The sequence below is a fragment of the Alosa sapidissima genome, chromosome 15 (assembly GCF_018492685.1).
Source record: "Alosa sapidissima isolate fAloSap1 chromosome 15, fAloSap1.pri, whole genome shotgun sequence".
Lineage (NCBI taxonomy): Eukaryota > Metazoa > Chordata > Actinopteri > Clupeiformes > Clupeidae > Alosa > Alosa sapidissima.
Window position 1 is genome coordinate 24,155,823 of NC_055971.1, and position 22,239 is coordinate 24,178,061.

The 22,239-nt window shown below is 40.7% G+C and overlaps 2 protein-coding genes across 8 annotated transcripts; one reads left to right on the plus strand and one right to left on the minus strand.

The window, feature by feature from the left end:
• Window positions 1-1,784: 1,784 nt before the first annotated feature.
• On the minus strand, window positions 1,785-8,827 carry LOC121683465 (cytochrome P450 2C15-like; the record flags this gene model as incomplete). The annotated part of the gene is made up of 8 exons (XM_042063098.1): window positions 1,785-2,434; window positions 3,559-3,700; window positions 6,022-6,209; window positions 6,504-6,645; window positions 7,417-7,593; window positions 7,828-7,988; window positions 8,240-8,389; window positions 8,641-8,827. Coding segments are annotated over 8 exons (1,329 nt in total), but the record flags the coding sequence as incomplete, so codon positions are not given.
• A 1,295-nt stretch (window positions 8,828-10,122) lies between these two features.
• LOC121684565 (serine/threonine-protein kinase/endoribonuclease IRE2-like) lies at window positions 10,123-19,514 on the plus strand. Of its 7 annotated transcripts, XM_042064619.1 has the most exons (12): window positions 10,123-10,234; window positions 11,087-11,390; window positions 11,651-11,712; window positions 11,985-12,542; window positions 12,699-12,871; window positions 13,126-13,349; window positions 13,718-13,868; window positions 16,546-16,721; window positions 16,948-17,046; window positions 18,873-19,018; window positions 19,146-19,424; window positions 19,467-19,495. In XM_042064619.1, the coding sequence occupies exons 2-12, from the start codon at window positions 11,092-11,094 to the stop codon at window positions 19,484-19,486; spliced, it is 2,187 nt and encodes a 728-aa protein (XP_041920553.1). In that variant the 5' UTR covers window positions 10,123-10,234; window positions 11,087-11,091; the 3' UTR covers window positions 19,487-19,495. The 7 variants fall into 7 exon arrangements, with proteins under 7 accessions (XP_041920553.1, XP_041920551.1, XP_041920552.1 ...); XM_042064617.1 differs by having other exon boundaries at window positions 19,146-19,514; XM_042064618.1 differs by having other exon boundaries at window positions 18,873-19,015; window positions 19,146-19,514.
• Window positions 19,515-22,239: the final 2,725 nt, after the last annotated feature.

The following is a 22,239-nucleotide window of genomic DNA, read 5'->3' on the forward strand; positions in this document are numbered from 1 at the left end:
AGCAGAAATGGGTTTAGTGCCTTTTGGATTTTGACCTCTACCTTGTGTTTTTTTTTCCATTGAAGTTTCCCCATTTTGTGATCCACTCCAGATTATGACTCCAGTCTCTGCACATAGGCTTAATATGCTTACTATAGGCTAACTATATGCTAACTAGATGCTTACTGTAGGCTAACTATAGGCTAGGGTAATTATAGTGGAGAAGAGGATAGATCTCACACTGGAGACCTGGGTTTGATTCTCTGGTGAACCTGACACATGCTTTGTGAAACGCTGAGGATTATGTGAGGTTGAGATCATCAGCTTTATTTGAGGTTGAAAGCCAAGGGACTTTAGGGGATATTGGGATGGTAGTGGCACATGTGATCTGCATCAAACTGAGTCTGTGGTGAGCAAACTCCACAAAGGTAAAAAATCTAGCAGGCAGTAAAGAGAGACAGACCAGTCTGAAATCTTGTAGGAAAAAAAGCATGATCCAAACAAGCAATATGTAGGTCAAATAACAGCAAAAAATAGATACAATAAAAATAACTCAGAAACAAATAAACTGTCATGCCAGGCAGGCACAGGTAAAACCATAAAACTACAATGTGACTAGAAACATAGACAAGGAGGCTGAGGACCCCACATGGTCAAAAGTGTAATGACACTCCTCAGGTTACTCCTCAAATAATTTGGGAGCACACTGAGGAAGGCGCTAAAGTTAAGCCGAAACGTGCCTGTGCAATACACACGTTGGTATGCAAAGTGCGGCCTTTTTCTTCCTTGTATCCTTCCTTGATGTCTCATACGTTGGGCCAAACACTAAAAAAGATATAAGAAACTGAAGCCTCCTCCTACCACACACTCCTCAAATCATGACAATAGGAGGGTAGGTATATACATTTGAAACATGCTTTGGTCCACAACAATTTATAATTATAACAACAAACATCATCATTAAAAAAATAATAGTTTAAAGTTGTCATAATAGCCTACATTAAAAGATGCTACTAACAATAGCAAATCGTCATAATAACAATAACCATGAACATGTACACTACAAATGACTGAGTAAAATTATTTAGTTAGATACAAGGTAAACGGATGAGTCTTTAAAGATTTTTTGAAAATCCAAAAACGATCTCTACAACAAAAATAAATTGGTTAATCATTCTACAGTAATTTCCTGTGTAATAGCCGCATTGTACAAAAGCCGCAGGACAGTGTTTTATGTAAGCTAAAAAGAAACAAAACCATATTAATACCATAGTAACTGCCCCCATGTATTAACCTCATAGCTAAAGACATTTTGCAAAATCAATGTATAAGTCGCGGCTAATAGTTGGGAAATTACGGGTACTAACTACACATCCAGGGGCAACATGTTTCCTTTGACTGATTAAAGACCAGACCTGCCGCTACATTTTCAATCTGCAATGGTCTTACTACCCAGCAGATAGGCCAGCTAAATATGTAATAGTCCAGTTTGGACAGAACCATGGCCTGCTCAAAAAGCTGTGTGGCATATTGGATAGCCTTTGATAAGGTCTAATCATATATTGTACAGTCTAACACGACTAAATTTAGTCAGTCATCAATTATGACAGTGACAAGTCATGAAATTACATGCTAAGCACATGCTATCAGCATTTGACATGGTTCACAGTAACAGGGAGACTAATGTAAGGTTAACATACTTCAAAGGCCATTCAGGTGAGAAGACAGATCTCGCTGTTAACATCTTTATTGTTTTCTGAGTTGATTAAGTGAACACATTTTTCGAAATTGGAACTTACTTTGGCTTCCCAAGTCACTATTGTCTTAAATGCGTCATTATACTGATATGAACTTTGAAGGCATAAACAACCCCCCCCCCCCCCCCCCCAATATTTCTATGCACTCAACATACCATGTGTACCATTATGTACAGTATATCTTTACATGACTGGGACTTATAAATTGTCATCAAATGCATAAAAACACAACATGCACAGGAGCCAGAACAACAAATCCAACTGATGTCCTTTAATATAATGTCATTATTGAAGTATTTCAGTGTATGAGTCAGATGTAGGCCTAAGCATTATGCAATGTTTGTTAAATGTATTGTGAATGTATTTCTAGAGTTCGTTATAGTGTGGTGACATGTTAGGGGTTAGATTATGGGCCAGTTTCCTGTATGTAGATTAGGCTTAGTCTTACACTAAAAAAAGCTCAGTTTCAGTGGAGATCACTGAAACTTTCTTTTAGACATGCAGTACCAATGTCAATCAGCGGGGGGTGACAACGAGCTGGTACTGAGCAGGGACTTTGACAAAGCTGCTGAGCTCAGGCTTTATGTCCAGACTGGACGGTCCTCCAGGGGTGCTGAGGTGGAAATGCTGCACTATGGACACCAGGAAGAGCAGGAGCTCCATCCGCGCTAGTGACTCTCCCACACACGCCCGCTTACCTGAGACACAAACACATTTACCTGTTACCTGTGTTGCAACACAAACATTTTTGAGGATGTTGTCTTTTCTTTGTACATTTACTATAATGCCATACTATAATACCATAATGAGTCACTGTCTTATCATACATGCAGTGCATTCTGTATGTTCTGCATTCAGACCCCTTCACTTTTGTTACATTTTGTCCATTATGTTATGTTGCATGTGATCATTTGAATTTGCATTTACATTTAGTGATGTAGCTGATGCTTTTATCCAAAGCGACTTACAAAAAAGGGAACAATCACAGTGTGACTAGGGCATGTTAGTGCAGCAATACTACTCATATAGAATCAAGTGAAGAGGGTAGTCAATTGGAAAGTGACAGGTTATTATTAGAAATGCACATTTTAAACTGTGTTGGTTAAAGGTGCAGTCAGTGCTCCTACACACCCATTGCCCATTCCCATTCTTATGCCATTCCCATGCCCACTAGTAGGAATACTAAAGGGAGGGATGAGCTACCTCTCGGGTATGTTTCGTTTGGTCCTTGGTTAAAATATAGTGTACTTTGTTTTGAATAAAAGCATCTGCTAATAAATTTAAATACAAACATATACAAATGCAACTTCCTGCACAATCGCTGACTGCACCTTTAATATACTAAACTGTAGCAAATACATTTCTTAGTTGATTTTAGAAAGCACATATTACTCCATATTTACCAAAAAGGCCAGAAATGTATTGTATAGAACTCACTTTTCATTTTTCACCAATTCAAGACTTGTTATTTCATTGTTATTTCCTCTCTCTTCAAACATCTGTAGCATGCTAGGCTAGGCTAACTATGAAAGTTCTGCTGCTGTAACATGTAGATTAACATTAAACTGACTGTTTGAAAGTGCAGCTGTGAGGCCAAAAGTCATGAGCATCCTGTTAGGAGATGTTGCTTTGTATGGCTGTAGCCTATTAGAGAAAATGAAGCTAAAAGCAGCCATTCATACGGATCAAAAATGGTTTACGTGTACCAAACCAAGGTTCACCATGCACATCTCTTTAAGAGAAAGTCTTTGCAGATTTTGAAGCTTTGAAGAGTATTTGCAGATGCAGAAGATTATTACTGAGTTGCATATGCTCTTCCTACCTGCAGAGAAGGGAAGGAAGGCTGGGTTCTTCTTAAAGTTGCCATTTTGGTTCAGGAAGTTCACAGGATTAAAGGCCCAGGCGTCCTCCCATTGGTCCTCATCACGGAGCACAGAGTGTAGCATGGGAATGATCATTGTGCCCTACAAAGAGGTCAGAGGCTATGATTGAGGAAGGATTCAGATTGGTAACACTTTACTTGACAGTATCAATCATAAGAGTGACATGACACTGTCATGACACATGAACCCTAACCCTAAGGGACCGTTCGTTATTTATAAACGGGGTCACCGGAGGAAAATAGGGGAGGGTCATGTCTTTTTATTCTTTGTTGAGGGGAGGGTCACCTATTTTTTTTTTTGTCTAGGAGGGGGGGTCACCCATCTTTTGTATTAATGAAAACAGCAACAATTCAAAGTGGCTTGTTTGATTATTGATTTCTGTCGCCATATAACGTTCTCTTTCATTCCATAGCTCTGTCAACATTGAACAATGAAAATAAGGGAGATTTCTCACGCAAAATACGGAAAACATCCGTCCCCATTAACGTTGGAAGGGTTGGAGCAACAAAGTAGCCTACTTTATTCACGCTTAACAGCCTATATCCATTTGGTCAACTTTATCCAGCCCTAAAAAAGCTAACTTTGGTTTACTTGTAGTTTACAGTGTAGCATAGCCTAACTTTAAACAGTGTGCATGCTTATAAAGCATACTTGTGCTTCATTCATCCACACATCCAGCTCCTAACGTTTTGACAAGCATTTCTACCAATTGACCTTGTTCCTGCCCATCTCTAGCTTTGCTGTCTCCATCCTTTCTGTTTTTGTTGTTTGCAAAAAAATATATAGTAGGCCCTATTTATTGGTAACCAGCAACAAATGCAATTTGTTAATCGCTGTCATTCTCTCTCCTGCCAACAAAAATGTGTTACGTTCCAAGTAGCAGTGCGTAATTCTGCTTCATAAAGCAGAATACAGAATACAAATACATTGGTCATATAAATAGCCAGTTTATGGTCTACAGTGTAGGCTAGAGTTGGTAAGTTATGGTAGGCCAACTTGGAGTGAATATACAGGGGGATTTCTTTGGCTCTTAGCCTGGCAGGTGCGCACGTAGACATAGCCTACGGCCGAACACTGCAAGCGCCAATGAATCGTGCTCTCACAACAACCACGTTGTTAACTTAAATAGGCCTACTGTAGGTTAACATCACTCATGAGTTCGCATTCAAGCAAGCAAAACGATGATTTGAATACATTTGTTTCTCTGGAAGGGCAAGGGGTAACAACAGGACAACACAGAGACAGGCCAGAATGCAGGACTAATGTTATGAGAGTATTACAGTAATATGGGATATTCTACGGGAAAATATTAAAACGGCAAGACAGCGGGGAAAAGTTAAAATGATAGGCCTAAACCCGGAAAAAGTTGGCATGTTAGGTATTTTTCGGTTCCTGTGATTATTTGTGAAATTGTGCAAACGGTCTTTTCAAGTCATTTGAGAAGGAAGGAGTGTAGCAAGCTCCCAAATTGACGCTTGTCTGAGAAATTGAGTTTTGGATAATGTTCAGCTTTGGGAAGCCAAAGCCTAGAGGAAGGAAGCCTAGAGACGAGTCCATAGCAACAAGTTCATGTGTTGAATTTGTTATTACCCAGTGTGCTTTGTTGAATGGTCTCAATGATTTATTGTTTTATTTCATGTGAATACTTACTAGAGGAGTAAATTATTTCAAGTAGGCTAATGCAGTTGCAGGAAGTGTGCATTTAGTTTCCATGCTTATTGTGTTTCCACAACAATGTTAGTAAGTAAATCTACTGAAATGGCCACCATCTTGGTGAAGTGTGATGTGTAAGATCAGAAAGCAGAGGGTGAGTTTAGAACGATTGATTAAGTCGATGTGTTTTTCATAGCGCTCTATAGCGTGGGCAGAAGAATGACGATTGGCCGGAGAGGGTCATGTCTTTTTTGAAAAGACTGCTGGAGGGTCGTTGAAAATTTTCTTGCAGGCAGGGTAGGGTCATGCAACTTTTGATTGAAGCACTCAAAATCCCTCCGGTGACCCCGTTTATAAATAACTAACGGTCCCTAATCCTAACCTTTAACCCTAACCCTAACTCATCACTGAATGTCAAAAAGTAACAGAAGCATAATAAAAGAGTATGGAAGTTACTATACTCTTTGGCATAATGTCATAAACATTTATGACTTGTTTATGACACGTTCATGACAGTGTCATATCACTCTTATGTCAATACTGTCAAGTAAAGTGTAACCTTCAGATTTTTTCAATGTCATGTATTGACCTACAAAGATGACTGATTTTGTTGTCTCACATGTGCAATTGTCCAATTAGAATACTGATCATTTAATGGTTACAGCTTAACTAAATGTTGATTTAACAACATAATAATCATACAATAATACAAAATAAAATGAATAAGTACTACTGAGGAGCCGACCCACCTTGGGAATGTTGTAGTCTCTGAATGAGATGTTCTTGGTGGCATAGTGGGGGACACTGAGGGGTGCAAAGTCCATGTAGCGCTGAACTTCATGGATAACAGCGTCGGTGTACGGGAGGGACTTCCTGTCCTCCATTTGTGGAGCTCTGTGTTGGCCAAGCACTGACTCAATCTCCTTCTGCATGTGCTCTGCAATTTTCAAAGTACTGCGGTAGTAATGAAAGCCTATGAGACTGCCCTACTCGTTGAAAAGTGACGCTGATGGGGATATATCAAAATTAGTTTGAAGTTTATTTTCAGGTACAAGAGCCGCATAGTGTTGCTTCAACTTGGATGCATACATTCACACATGTGTGTGTATTCATAATATCTTTGTTTGTGTGTGTGTGTGTGTCTTTCCCTCTATCTACCTCTCTCTCTCTCTCTCTCTGTGTGTGTGTGTGTGTGTGTTTGCATACAAGTGCAATAAGTGCATTTTCCCACCTTGAATATCTGGGTGCTTTATAAGCAACATGAAGGCGTATCGGATGGTGGAGCTGGTGGAATCTGTTCCAGCCATGAAGAGATCCAGGACTGTAGCTGTCATGTTTTCATAGATAAATTCAGATTCAGCCAGGTCCTTCTCCTATTAGCAGGCAAGCCCATTAACATGAGTCGGTGGGAAAAAAAATCTACTAGTTCTTAATATTTAGGCTATTTCTTTTTTTATATAATCTCAAACTCTTTGTATTTCATTTTTGGCCTAGGCTTGGTATATGGGTAAATAGACAAAAGCAAAATGTTAGAAATGTGTGTACTGTAATGATTAGTGAAACACAGCTGCCTTACTCACTGCAGCATACCTTTATGGTACTGAGACATGTGGGAGACTACCTAGAGATGAGAACTGTAAATGTCTATTTTGGATTAATATTTAGCTCATTTTGGATAAATGTGTCTGCTAAATACCATAACCATAAAGATAATAATGGACCCAAGTTTGAATAATTGGAAAAGAGGTCTAAAATTGAACCAAAAAAAGACAAAGCCCCAGCTGTGGCGCAACTGGCTGGGGCACCTGCATCGTACGCCGGCGACCCGGGTTTGATTCCCGCCCCGACTCTCGCTCCCTGTCGTTCTCCACTGTCCTTTCTAATTAAAGGCATAAAAAGCCCAAAAATATAAAAAAATCAAAAGACAAAATCAATTTGCTAATTTCACACAGAGAGCAAAAACATTGACGAGTCAGCTCTGAGCTATACAGTAGATCATGCTTGAGACACTTGGCATGTTGACAGGCTTTGCACTTTAAAATCATTCAAATTAAGTTCAATCTATTTTAGCATGTACTGTACAATCTCCAGAATAACAACATATCTGTCAAAAATACCCTGACAACTTGTTCTTAGAAGCTGACCTGGTTGATTCGGATGAGGAAACAGTCGATGTAGTCTCGAGGGTTGTCTGGGTTCAGAGTCTCCTCATGCTGGTGGATCTTCTCAGTAATAAAGGCTTTAAGCTCCTCCAACTGGTTGAAGACCGTGTGATGGGGCCCAGGGAGGTGATCCATCAGCTTGGGAAAGAAGTTGTACAGCTGTGCAGGTTGTGTGAGAGGAAAGTAGACATGTTGAGGATGTGGGCTGCTGACTTTTCTGAGATTGAACATTTTCTGATACATCAGTAATACCCCCCAACCTTTTTAAAGCCTTTTTAAAACTCATCTGGGACAAGAATGTAAGAATAACAAAAGGCTTTCACAATGGCTGCGACTTCTGCAAAACCAAATCTTGCTTGCATGCTAGTACAAAATTGAAGTCTATCTATCTACCTGCCCCCAGGGACTGCTCTCAAGGCGTCGTTCGGCCTGCATAATTTGCAGTAGACGCAGGAAGTTGACATCGTCGTAGCTGAAGCGCTCCCCGAACACAAGCGCACAGATCACGTTAGCCGTGGCGTGGCTCAGGAAGAATGTTGGGTTGAACGGAGTCGCTGGGGGGAGAGTTCAAGTGACTGAAGTGCTGATTCTAAAGGCGTGCAGCAATGAACTTTTAGCAAATGCAAATGCTGTCCACTTGCCACTCTCTTATGTAACAATGCAAAAAAAAAAATCACAAATGCATGGATACACACACACAAACACACACTCACAAACACACACACACACACACACACACACACACACACACACACACACACACTCACACTCACACACACACACACACACACACACACACACTCACACTTGGTTTCTCTCAGGCTCTCCAGCAGGTGTCGGCTCTCCTCCAGAGTCCACTGCTCCATCCTCTTGCGGCCCATCCCAAAGTCTCTGAGCGTGCTCAGTGTGAAGCGTCTCAGCTGGCGCCAGCGCTCACCGTTACTGATTGCCAGACCTGAACAAAATCATTGTTGAACACTCCTTTCTTAATTTTTTACAGTATGTACGACAGAAATTAATGATATAATGAGGGGTACGTACAGTAAGCAAACATTAAATGGGTCCCTCTACAGTGTACATAAACAGCATTGCATAATGTGAAAATATTTAGGGCATTCATTCATTAATTAAGCTAATTCATTCATTTATTCATTCATTCATTTCACAATATAAAGGGGGGGTAATCATGCTACTGTATGATCTCACCATATCCCCTTTGCACTCTGTCAAAGAACGGCACTGGCGGTCTATCTGTGAACTCATCTGCCTGGTCCACCAGCGCCTCTTTCACCGCCTTGTACCCGCTCAGAACCACAATGCACCAGGGTCCCAGATGCACAGTCATGACCGGGCCGTATTGCTTACTCCACTGGGATGGAAGAGAACGAGCAACGTGTATGCGTTAGTACAGGGGTTCCCAAATACCACTAGGTTCTGGCCAAGGACCCCTTGATGTGTTATTAAACCCATCGACAATACTACGGCAAATTTAAAAATACATTAAGCTAATCCTAATAATTATTTTAGCCACAAGCACTTTGTGATGGAGCATACAGTGTGTAAAATTACATTTGGGGCTTTCTGCTATATGAGAGCTATCACTCTACTATTATTCCCAGTTATTATCATGGAAAATAATGTTCAGATATGCGACAAATTATTATAATAGCATTGTATAACAACCCTCATAGTAATGGGTATATTTAAACATTTTCAAATGTATTTATTTGTTGCTTTTATTTTTCTTTCCAACTTGCTGAGGCCCCCCTGGCACCCCCTCGCCAGCCCCCACTTTGAAAACTACTGCGTTAGTACACACTAACATACAACAGAGTTAAAGATGCAGTCAGGGATTGCGCAGGAATTCACGTTTGTTTGTGTTTATGTTTATATATAAATTTATTCAAAAACACTTTTGTGCACAAAAAACATACAGTATATTTTAATTTTAACCAAGGACAAAACTAAACATGCCAGAGGTAGCTCACCCCTACCTTCAGTATTCTCAGAGAAATTCCAGACAGACAGTTTAGTTATTTAACAAAAACAAAAGCAATTAAGTATTAAAGGAATGTACAAAGTGTGGTGTGATCAGCATGTGTTGTTACTTGTCTAACCAATTCCAATCTCTCTCTCTCACTCACTTCCTGTCAATCTCTAACTGTCCTTTGACAATAAAGGTAAAACTGAAAAAGAAAAAAAAAAACGACAATATAAAATCAAAACTGGGCACAAGCTGAGCAGCAAAGCATATCTAAGAAACCTATAATATCAATATTAATCGTTAATTGAATATTGAACACACAGAGAGAGAGAGAGAGAGAGAGAGATGACCTTACACACACTTTTCCTACTCTTTCCAGTAGATTTTAACCTTTCTGTGTTTTTTCTTTATTTTTTAATTTTCTCTTGGCTTAGTCTCTCTTTGTCTCTCTCTGTCCATTTTTTTCTCCTTTAGTACCATCTATATCTTTCTTTGTCTCCCCTCTCTCAATGTCTCTATCTTTTTTTCTAGGTTTAACCTCTCTTTCCCTCCCTTCTACTGTAACCTCCCCCCATCTCTCCTTATACTCCGCATGTCTGTGTGTGTGTTTACACATTTGTACGCGCCTGCGTGCTTGTGGAAGAGCCTTCCATGTTTGGAAATACGCGGGAGAAACATACTGACTTCCTACTTTTTTAACTTCCTGTACTTTCCCTGTGCCTCTGGCTGATGTGCATTTCAGCGCCGCTCTTTGTTCTCTACAAAACTACCACTAAGACCTACTGCTACTACGGACTAACACCCAAGATTTCTAAGGTAAGTTACATGGTTTACAAACAACTACTTTTTATGTTTAGGTGGCATTTTCTAGAAGAAATTATTTTGAATATTTGTTTTCAACTGCCATGGCCATGGTTGTGTGGGGAATAGAGATAAACACATGTTGTTCCCACAAGCTGTCTAGGCGTATTATGTAGTTCTGTGGTTCAGGGTGGGACGGAATACACCATGAAAAGTAAAGCAAAGCCCTCACAGTGCAACATGACCCAAACGTGGCCAAACATGCCAGCAAACTTTTATCAAGCTCCGTTGCATTCAGTTCTACATTTGTGAATGACAAAGATTCCTATCTGCTACTCAGGATGTTATAGCACATCCTTATAGGTGCATGGAGGTGAGGCTTGTTAAATGCACAACACTGTACCTGTTGGCAACCGTAACACACCTACAGTACCACAGCACCTGTCTATAGGCCTCCAGATGGTTATGTCAATACAGCAGCAAACTCTGACATTGACAATACCCTATTCTGGCCGAAGGCTTAAGGGTAGTGAAGAGGTGTGTTCAAATTGGGCAAATAGTTCTCTGTTAAATTTGACCGATTTGGTGTAAACATTCCATTGGTGACATGGTAACACTTTGTCCAGCTCACCTCCATCTCCACTGTACAGTATGTTCGCTGGGAACTACCTACTTAGACTGTTTGCGAGTGATCGCAAACGTTCACTGAGAACTCAAGGCAAACAGAAACCTGTTCACAAACATTAGCAAGCATATGAGTTTGAATTTAAACTCACCTCAGGTTCAACTGGAGTAAAACAAGGGACTGTGGTCATGATTGATGGTGATGGTGATGATGTTTGTGTTGTTTTTTGCATCTAATCGCAGAAAACATGGGCGACACTGAAGACATCTACAGACTTCTGGATGAGTTGTCTGAATCAGAGTTTAAAAGGTTCAAGCATTACCTGGGAGAGCAAACCCTGGATGGCTTTACACCAATTCCCTGGGGCCGACTGGAGAAAGCAGACACGACTGACATAGTGCGAATGATGATGGACCGTTATGAGGTAGAAGGTCGTATGACGATAACACAGCACATCTTGAAGTCTTTGGGCCGCCGGGACCCGACACAACAGCTTCAGCAGATATCAGCAGACTTCTCTACTGGTGTTGCCAATCAGACAGTGAGGTGAGACTGCCATGCCCAATTAGAGGTGTGAATGTGAGGTGTGAGTACCATAACCAATAAGATAGTGAGGCACGATTGTCATGGCCAATCAGGTTGAGGTAAGATTATGACAATCAGATACCTTTAGCTGTCAATGCAAATCAGACAGTGATGGGAAATTACCCCAACCATGGTCAAATTATTTTGTCCCTCCAATGTGTAAACTATTGCTAAAACAAGGGACAATAAAAACCTGCTCTTTCTCTGTTTTATTCTCACAGTGGAGCAGGAACTGGAGTGACCCAGGACATCCACACTCTGGGACTCGGAAGTTCTGAAGCAGGTGTGGATGTTACGCTTCAATAATTCCAAATGGTATCATCTATGGCTAAAACCATAGACAGTTATTTCACAGATGCTTTTATTCTAAGTGATAAATCTCAATAACACAATTATATAATATACATAATGTATATATTCTTAGTGAAGTTAAGATGTACTGTACATGATGTCAGACTTTAATATATTTCTGCCCATTTGACTATGTGGGATACTAAGTCTTATATTTGGTGTGCCATTTCTGTCAGGTTACATCTTGTGTGTTCTTTACATCAGGTAACAGACTGTCCTCTGCTTCCACATCCTCAACCCTAATGTCTTCCAACAATACATCCCCAACTGGACGTAGGAAATGGATCCCATGTAGCAAAAAATGGCGTGAACAAATGGAAGAGCTTTCTAACATGGAGGACAGTAAGGTGAGGAGAGTGGGGGGCCTGACATTTGTCCCTAATGACGAGAGATTCCGGATTGCTCTGATGGGACAGACTGAAGTCCTCTTGGGACTCAAGAAGGATGGCACGGAGGTCGCCATAAAGAAGATGCTCATATCCAACTACAAGAAGTTCCAAGATGAGCTGAAAGTTTTACAGGGATACAGGTTTAACAGTCTTCACGTTGTACAGTATGTGGACTCTGAAGATGAGGGTGACATTGGCTACATCGCCATGCAGTTGTGTGACTACAACCTGGAGGAATACATAAAAAAACAACCAGCAGAGCCAGAGAGGAAACGAATAGTGAAAGAGTTCCTTGAGGGTCTGAAAGACATTCATGAGCATCCAAAAGCTAAATTAATCCATCGAGACATCAAGCCTCAAAACATTTTAATTGGTAAGCTGCTTGTTTTTCAACATTTAAGGGGCAGGGATCAGAGTGGTTGTGATTGTGTTAGGGCCCTATCTTACACTCGGCTCATCGTGGCGCCAAGCGTGACGCAAGTCTTGTTCCTATCTTACACCCAACACAATTAATAATGACCCTTTACAGATGCTGATGATGGGGTGAGGTTTGCTGACTTTGGGATAAGTCGCACCTTAGAGCCGGGCCAGACTACAAGGGTGACAGGCAGAGTTGGAACAGATTACTGGGAGGCCACAGAAATAGTCAGGAACCCACCAGGAGACCAGGGCATTCGGTACAAGCGAAGCGCTGATATACAGGTATGTCATCATCTCAACACGCAGGTCCAGACATTCACTTAATTTCTTTCTCTGTGTCTCATATGCATGCACACACACACACACACACACACACACACACACACACACACACACACATTGTAGATACATACAGACCACAGATATACAGATCTAGCATAGAAGTACATTCTCTTCTATTGCAATAAATACTCAGGAATGCATGTCTTCACTCCCCTTGGGTCCAGGTTTGTGTTTTTAAGTCTTCTTGCTTACAGGTAGCTGGAATGCTGGTCTACTACATTCTCTCAGGTGGAAAACATCCCTTTGGCGATGACATCCGGTGTATAAGCAACATTTATATTGGTGACTACCAACTTCAGTACCTTAATGATGATGAAGAAGCCAAGGATTTGCTTGAGAGCATGCTCAATGTTAATCCAGATGCGAGGCCACAGATCACAGAAGTTCTCAGCCATCCCTACTTCTGGGATAAGAGCAGGTACTATACAGGAATGGGCAGTATTTCTGATACATGTATTCAAACTATGAATACAAAATGCAAAATGATATTTTGTAATTTGTATTTGATTGGAATGATTCGATTTTATATTAGATTCTACTTTATTGTCATTGTGCAGAGTACAAGTACAAAGACAAAGACAACGAAACGAGCCACAAAATATTGCAGTGTCCTGTGGAGTTCATGGACTAATTAAAATATGAATTTGAAATATCACTGAAAATAATAATTACTGTCATTTCAGAAACTTACTGTTGCAGTTCATTTATATGGTCTCATTGACATCTAGTTAATTATTATGTTCAAGTTTTTGGTTCTTACACTCACAAGTCTTCTTTCTGTGCTAGCAAAGAGAGTTTCCTGATACAGGTGGGGAATGTCCCAGAGGTAAAAAACTATGACGAGTCCGGTATAGATGAGGAAGAGAAAGTTAAGTTAGAGGAAGTTCTCAACGAACTGGAAGTGGATAAGAAAAGCTTTTCCACATGGAAAACTCGGGTGAGTACATGACGCTCTCTCCGTCTGTCATCTGTTTCTCTCTCTTTCTCCCACTCTCTCTCTGTCACACACACACACACACACACACACACACACACACACACAAAGACACAGGTTTGCCTATATATTTATTTGGAAGATGCTGGAAAGTTCTAAAATCACCAGAGCCAGTGATCTCCAAGCAACATACAGGATCGTCTCAACAAATTAGAATATCATGGAAAAGTTAACTTTTTCTACCCTGAAAATCCAGAGTTCTCACGAGAGCACAATTTGAATTTGCTCAGCAAGTCACTCTGGCAATCAGTAATGATGCTCATTACCCATGCCCTTGGAGCTGAGCTGCACCAATCACATCAGTGTAGGTGGGCCAGAGGCGAGCTAAACAGATGACGACAGCACTGCAAAGTCCGGAATCAGTCAGTAAACATTGGTCGTAGTGTTACCAAATTGTGTGCAGTGATATTTGCAAATAGATAGATAGATAGATAGATAGATAGATAGATACTTTATTGTTCCCAAGGGGAAATTCAAGGTCTCAGTAGCATACAGACATCACACACAACATGCACTTACATCAGAAAAAGTAATATAAGTATATAAATATAAAAAACACCACTGCACAATAGAGACAGTAGAAGATAAAAAAAAATACTAAAATACTAAAATACTAAATATATTAAAAAATAAAACTAAATCAAATATCAACATAGTGTGCTTAATGATGATCAAGCATGAGGCGCTTGCAGTGACAGGGCAGGGACTGAGCCTGTTATTCTGTATGCATGGTAAGGTGCTCTATGAGAGTGTCATGGTGATGGTGCAAATAAGTAAGTCCAACAGTGCAACAGTGCAATAATAAAGTCTAGAGGCCAGCATAAAATAAATATGGAGAGAATAATGTAGACAAAGTAATATTAAGTAATATATATGGGGCAGCCGTGGCCTACTGGTTAGCACTTCGGACTTGTAACCGGAGGGTTGCCGGTTCGAACCCCGACCAGTAGGCACCTTGAGCAAGGCACCTAACCCCTTCCCGAGCACCGCTGTTGTAGCAGGCAGCTCACGGCGCCGGGATTAGTGTGTGCTACACCTTGCTGAGTGTGTTTCACTAATTCCCAAATTGGGATAAATGCAGAGACCAAATTTCCATCACGGGATCAAAAGAGTATACATACTTATACTATAACTATATCAGTGCAAGAATAGGTTGAAGTAATGGGGTTACAGCCATTGGTTAAGTATTAAGTACGGCCACAATCCAGACTGTGGGAGGGAGGGGTTAAGCATGTGCTAATATAGCATGTAAACAGTAAAACAGTAGGCCAGTGGACAGTCAGTACACAAATATGGAGAAGGTGGAGAAACAGACAGACTATGCAGAGAAGTCTATCTCTCCTCTTCCCTCTAGTGAAGCATGCTTGGTGCCGCCCCTCGAGTTTTTTCATTACTCATAGCCAGAATCTCTCTAGATATCCGGGTCTGGATTTCCAGGCTAAACTTTATTTCAAAAAGTGAAACTTTCATATAATCTAGATTCATTACACATACATGGAAATATGTCAAGCCTTTTTTTGTTTTAGTCTTGATTATTCTAATCTTAATGATTACGGTTTACAGCTCATGGAAAAATCCAGAATTTCAAAATATTACAATAAAGAATTTATGATACAGAAATGTCGACCTGAGATGAGCTCTAATAGTCTAGTTAAGTCAAAACTCTGGCTATGGTTTCCTGAGCCTTTAATCTGTCAGTCTGTGCAGGGCAATGGACTTTTTCATGATAATCTAATTGTTTTGAGATGCACCTGATGTGAATAAAAACTTTCTAGACGAACATTGGTACTTGTATCAACAAGGATTGTGGTTTATATATCACACAAACTTAGTCAGGGCCAATACACCATCAAATAGAACGACATAGTCTTTCTCGTTATGTCTTTTCCACAACTGATAGCCGAAGAATCATATAATATACTGTCAAACTCGTAACATGAAAAATTATATTAAAAATTCACAAACATATGTTCACATTCATGGCACAATTCAAACGGGACCAGAAAATAATTATTTTCTCACATTCACTTGCATTGACGATTTTTCAATCTAGAGGTCCACTATGGGGGTTTAGTGGATGGGCGGGACTTACCAGCTCTATATCTGTCCCACAACTCATATCTACAGTATGTCCCACAACTCAGGTCCCTCATTGTTTGTATCACACTGCAGAACATATTACTGAAACATGGTCACATCTTAAATGCCTGCTATGCTTACAAAGTAATTTTCCACCTTTAGTAAGAATGTACAAACATTCTCGTGTAAAATCATCCATGTTTTAGCATTACAATAGTAATTCTTATGCTTTCCTATACCTGCTTGCTAATACACCATGTGTTGTGGTAATCAATGAGGAGTCCAGCAAGGTGTTCATTTTGGTGGTAGGCTGCAGCTTTGATTCTAGCGTTAAGGAGGCTTTTGAGACCAAGGTCATTAAATACTGTATATTGCATCTTTAATATTTGTGTTCCTGCACAACTTTTCTCCATGTGGACATAAATAAATGGTTACAATGTGTGTGTGTGATTTTCCAGCTAGACCATGAACCTGATGATATGAATGCTTTGCAGACCTATGCTAAAGATTACAGTGTGCATGTGTGTTTGTGTGTTCCCAGCTGGACCATGTGACAGATGAACACATCAAGAATAAATGGTTGAAGCTTGTGCAGACCAATACAAAAGAGCCGAAAGGAAAGAAGGGGAAAGGGAAAAAGGAAGAGTCCTATCCAGAGACCCTGCTATGTCTACTTCGCTTCATACGCAACTGCTGGATTCTCCCGCCTTCCGAAGAGTACGTTAGCGTTAGCATTCATGGATACTACATACCCAAACACACATTCACACACCAATGCACACGGACGGACATATGCACACACACACACACACACAGAGAGAAAGACACGCATGCACACAGTATGGTGATTTGTTTTGCTTTTTTTTTCTCCTTGAACTGTTTTACTAGTCGCTTTTTGTAAAGTAAATGTGTGTGTGTGTGTGTGTGTGTGTGTGTGTTTTAGGCCAGATGTAATGGAAAAAATCAACGTGATGAAGCTCTTCCCGGACCTTGTTCTCACGGCTTACAAGCTTGACAAAAAGAGAGGCTGGAAGATTAATAAGTAAGCTTCTGTATTTGCACACACACATACACACACACACACACACACACACACACACACACACACACAAAGACACACAGAAGCACTGAATTTGCTCATTATTGTATGAATTTTGTAAAAAGGAATGGCATGCTCACAACATGGGGCCCCAACCCCACGCAAAAAGCTATTGATGTATATGGACGGAATACGAGTCACTGGGTCCCTGGGCAGAGACATCAAAAGGGCCCAATCAACCTCAGGAAATGTATAATCAGCTAGGCTAGTGAGGTCCAGGGACATGCCCCCTGTTTGAAAAATAACCCCATAAATTATGATTTCTGGCAAGTTTTGTGGAAGGAAATGGACAGATTTAGATTTACAAATATAACATAACTATGAACAGATTTAAGCCATCTTGCTGTAAAAAAAGATGCCAATTACAAAGCATGATTATCACACATAGCATGACCTGTGTTATTTGACTGAGGGGCCCTATTCAGGTATCAGGGGTGAATAATATAACCCATGATATATAATTAAGGGGCTCAATTAAGACATATCACATAACATAACCCATGTTATTTGACTGAGGGGCACTATTCAGATATCGGGGGTGGAGAGCATATAGTAGCGACTTTACACAGAGGCTTGAGTTTCAGGGCCTTGTGAGCCCTTGCACCTCTGGTATCACGTAAGATGAAATAGTTTTCATCCTTATTAGCTCTCTGATAAAACAAACAGTGAACTAAAATGCTTTTAATGCTCGTTGGTTAGAAATACAGTCAGGTACACAGCATTAAGCCACTACTCCCTTTGCTCACAGCACCTTTCCAAACTTTCTCCCACCATAGATTTGTTTTCATGCAGAAACTGGCGCCTATGTGACATAAGCAAATAGAAGTGATTAACAGGTCCTATGTTTTATTACAGAGTACAGAGTACACAGAGTATACTTCATTACTTGAGTAAAACTACAGATACCCCTTGCTAAATTTTACTCAAGTACAAGTAAAAGTACAGTCAGATGTCTACTTAAGTAAAAGTACTGAAGTACTTGTTTTTAAAAGCACTTGAGTATCAGAGTACATTTTCTACATATTGCATTACTACTGCCACAGTGCTTACATTTATGTACAGAAACATCCTACATGGAGTTATGAAAAAGGTTAATGTGGAGAATGTAAAAGGAATTGAAAGTAAAATCAAGTCATTTTCATCTTTTTACCATGTTGCCAGGGATGGGCAATATTTCTAATACATGTATTTCAAATACGTATTTCAAATACAAAACACTATTTTGTAATTAAAACACTTGAAGCAAAAACTATCATTAACTTGTTCAGCAAATTGAAATAGTCTGGCGAGGTGGGGCCACGGGTTGGCACATTCACAGCATCCAGTAACCTGCAGTGTCTTCATCCATTGTTTCGTCTCTTATCTAAATCTGACCATGGAGTTGACTTTGGCGGAAAGCTGAAGGTTCTTGCTGATAGGCTGTCCCAATCAGTGGCGCCTGCACAATCCAATCACGTTTGAGAGGGAAACAACAAATTGAGGGTTTTCGAGATTTTTCTTTTTTCCTTTTTTTTTTAAGAAGAAGTAACGGGTACTCACGGTTATGGATAGAAATGTAGCGGAGTAAAGAGTACAGTATTTGCCTCTCAAATGTACTTGAGTAAAGTCATGAATACTCCCCAAAATGATACTCGAGTAAAGTACAGATCCCTCAAAATTGTACTCAAGTACTGTACTCAAGTAAATGTACTCCATTACTGTCCGGCTCTGTTTATTACCCCTGCTCTCCCCACACTTACACACTCTCTCTTTTCCCCTCCCTCCAACAGACTCCTGCCATCAACTCCTCCAAATAAGAGAAAAGCTGAGTCCTCCAGCACAGCTAAGGTGGGCGGTAAGGAACCTGATGCTCCTCCCCAGAAGAAGACACGGCGTGAACCAAGCCTGATGGATGTGGATGAGCCCTCCCCAAGGGGTAGCTTTTGAGCATTAGCCTAGTGTGTGGTTATCTTTCAAGTTTCACTTTAACAAACCTGATGATATCATTTCTTATAATGCCATCAGTCATTTTAATTAACTGAACTGAAGTGTCTTTATTTCAGTGTCTGCACCTTCATTGCATAAAAATCCAGGACAGAACTTTTTCTTCAAGAACAAGGCAGCTCTAGAAACTCGTCTTCCCACTCTCCAGCCCATCCTGATCCTACTCCAGCAGAGGCAGGTTCTGAATGACCATGAGCGGGAACTGGTGACAAGCAAATCTACCAGCACACAACAGAACTATGCTCTGCTCACCATGATACAGAATAAAGGACCCACAGCCCAACAGGTGTTCTTTGAGGTTTTAAAGAGGGTTGACCCATTCTTGATACAGGACCTGAAAGCAGGGGCGCCGGGATGGTGGGTATAGATGATTCTAATGATTCTAAGGGCCCAGCACTGACAGGGGGACATATTATATATGGGGGTGGTGGTGGTGGTGGTGGTGGTGGGGGGGGGGGGGGGGGGGGGGTCTTGCATAGAGCCCAAATTTTCTAGCAGCGCCCCTGGCTGGATGGTTGATGTTAAAGGGCAGGTGACTCAGACATGAGCAATATATATTTTTGCAAATATATATATTGCAAAATTAAAATGCTATATGTGGTATATGTGGTGTGTAAATTCACTGCGATACAAATAAAATACAGTGATTTTGAACAAGCTGAACATTTGTTTTTTTGTTCATTCATACTGTAATTATTAATTCAATGGCGTCTGATAACATCCAACCAATGACCCTCTCCTGCAGCCCCCAATGCACTGAGAGGTGAGACATATGCTCATTAGCAATTAGTAAAGGCAGGCAGAAGCCTACAGAGAAGTTCAAATGTTATAACACAAATGTGACATTGAGATGGTCAACTCTGTGGTTCATCTGGGGGATTTCTTTTCAATTTATGCTGTAGTTCCCAAGACTGATGGGTTCAGGCCAATTTTGGATTTAAAACATTTGAATCAGGTTCTAAAAGCACCTCTTTTTGAATGTCGCGCACACCAGATGAGCTGCAAGTGGTGAAAAGCCAAGACTGGTTTGTGACCATAGACCATAGAGGACATTCCTATTGCTACAGAGTACAAGTGGTTCCTTTATTTTTCATTCATAGGAAAGAATTTTCAGTTCAAAGTTCTACCGTTTGGCTTTACTTTTGCACCAATGGTTTTCTCAAAGTGCATTCAGATCGCACTGGAGCCTCTTCAGAGGGACGCTTTGCTCCTGTACCTGGAGAAACTGACATGTTCAGGGATGCAAACAGAGGTATGGTCAAAAAGGAGTGAGATTATCGAAGCCCACACCCCCACAGGAAATATCATATAATTACATTTTGCTACCACCTCTGCCATCCAGGGCTCACCCTATTCACACAAAAATGTTCTTTATATGAAAATACACTGTCCCAGTTCCTTCCCTTATTCTGTCTGCTGGTAGCTGGCTTGTCTTGACAGAGGAGCTGGGCCACACTAGGTAGATATGATGGTAGCCACTCTCTCTGTGTGTATAGCACTCTGGCAGTGATTCAACAGAGCATGCACTCCCTTGTTAGCATAATTAATCTCTTTCATGCAGAAAGTACATTTGGCATGTCCCTTTTTTTTTAAATTTTTTTGAAAAAGTCTGACATTTTGAATTTGTGTTTGGCTGTCTTGACCTCAATCTCCGTTTCAACCTGTAACCAAGACCAGTTCCAATTTGTTTTACAACCCTCATCCACTTTCTTAACTGTTAGTGCCTCACTCTCATCAAATTCTCTCATTCTGCAAATGAAAAGTTGCATATATTAGCCATAGTGTGACCCTAGACCTGACAGTATCATAACAGAGTGCAAAATAGTTCACTTCACTTTGCCCCCTTTCTCAATGCGCCCCAAAATAACGTTCTTCTGCACGAAAATGTACAGTTAAAATGTATCAACAGTAGTGCGGTCTGTCTGTTAGGATAAGCCCACACATCAGTTTCTCGCCCTTATGTGGTAGGTGTCATTGAAAATAAGTCAGTTCGTCACTTGTCACTTCGGGTTGCATTTGCGAAAAAGCCTAGACCAGCGGCTCAATAGGCTACTAGACGTCAACAAGCTGCTAGTCTAAACAAGTACGTTACCATTAGGCTACACGTTGGAAAGGGGGTAGAGTTGGATATAACGTTAGGCTGCTACTAAAATATTACAGGACAAAATACTGCTAGTCTGTCCGGAACTGAACTAAACTGACTGACGCAACAAACAAGGTTAAAAAAAAAATCCAGCTGTATTTTTGCTAGTCATGTAAAATGTAGCGCTAGTGTGCTACCTAGCACTAACCTGGCATAGTTATTGTAAAGACTGTAATGACACATTAGGACAACCTAAACATTACACAATGCAAATGGTAGAAATTATGTGATTAGAAGACATCAAATATGGTTAACCTTACCTTTCTTGCAAAAAAGACCAGGCGTGACACAAAATTACTGGATCCCGGACTGATAGATGTAACGTTAAATCCTTGCAGTGAGTGCAGTGAAGTGCAGCCCCGTAGCAGTAGGATAATGGTGCGCAGCAAATGGGATTTTTACGTGCGCAGCTTTTTGATTTAGGGTTGTCTTACACTTCCTATGTTTCATGGACTGTAACGGTAGGCTATGTGTTTATGTAGTCATTTTAATACAGAATTAACTTTGATGAAATTATAATCAGACACTTTAACCCCCCCCCAAAGAAAAACTCGTCGGATCTGCACGATTCACACAAGTCCCCCAGACAGCCGTGAAAAAGGCGGCATCCGCCAAAAGGCGTGCTGTTTGCATCCCTGCATGTTTGTGTGACCTCTCCCAAACAAGCATGGGAACATGCCCACTGTTTCCATTGTGACTTCTGGGGCCGTTTCAGAGATGGCTCATTCATCTGGGACTGTGTCCAGTGTGAGACAAAGTGTAGGTGAGGATCACACACCGTTATATGCTCACCCTGAAACTGTGGTCTCGGGTACAATTTCTCACTCATAGAGTTCCACTTAGTCCCCCACCAGGACGTTGGGAAGTGGTCCAGACAGACGCTACCCTCCTGGGTTAGGGAGGAGTATGGTGATGATGACAGGATGTGAACAGAACTAGGACAACACCATTGTGCACAGCACACATCACCACTCTTGTATATCTAAACCCAGAGCCGCTGGGCAAAAAGA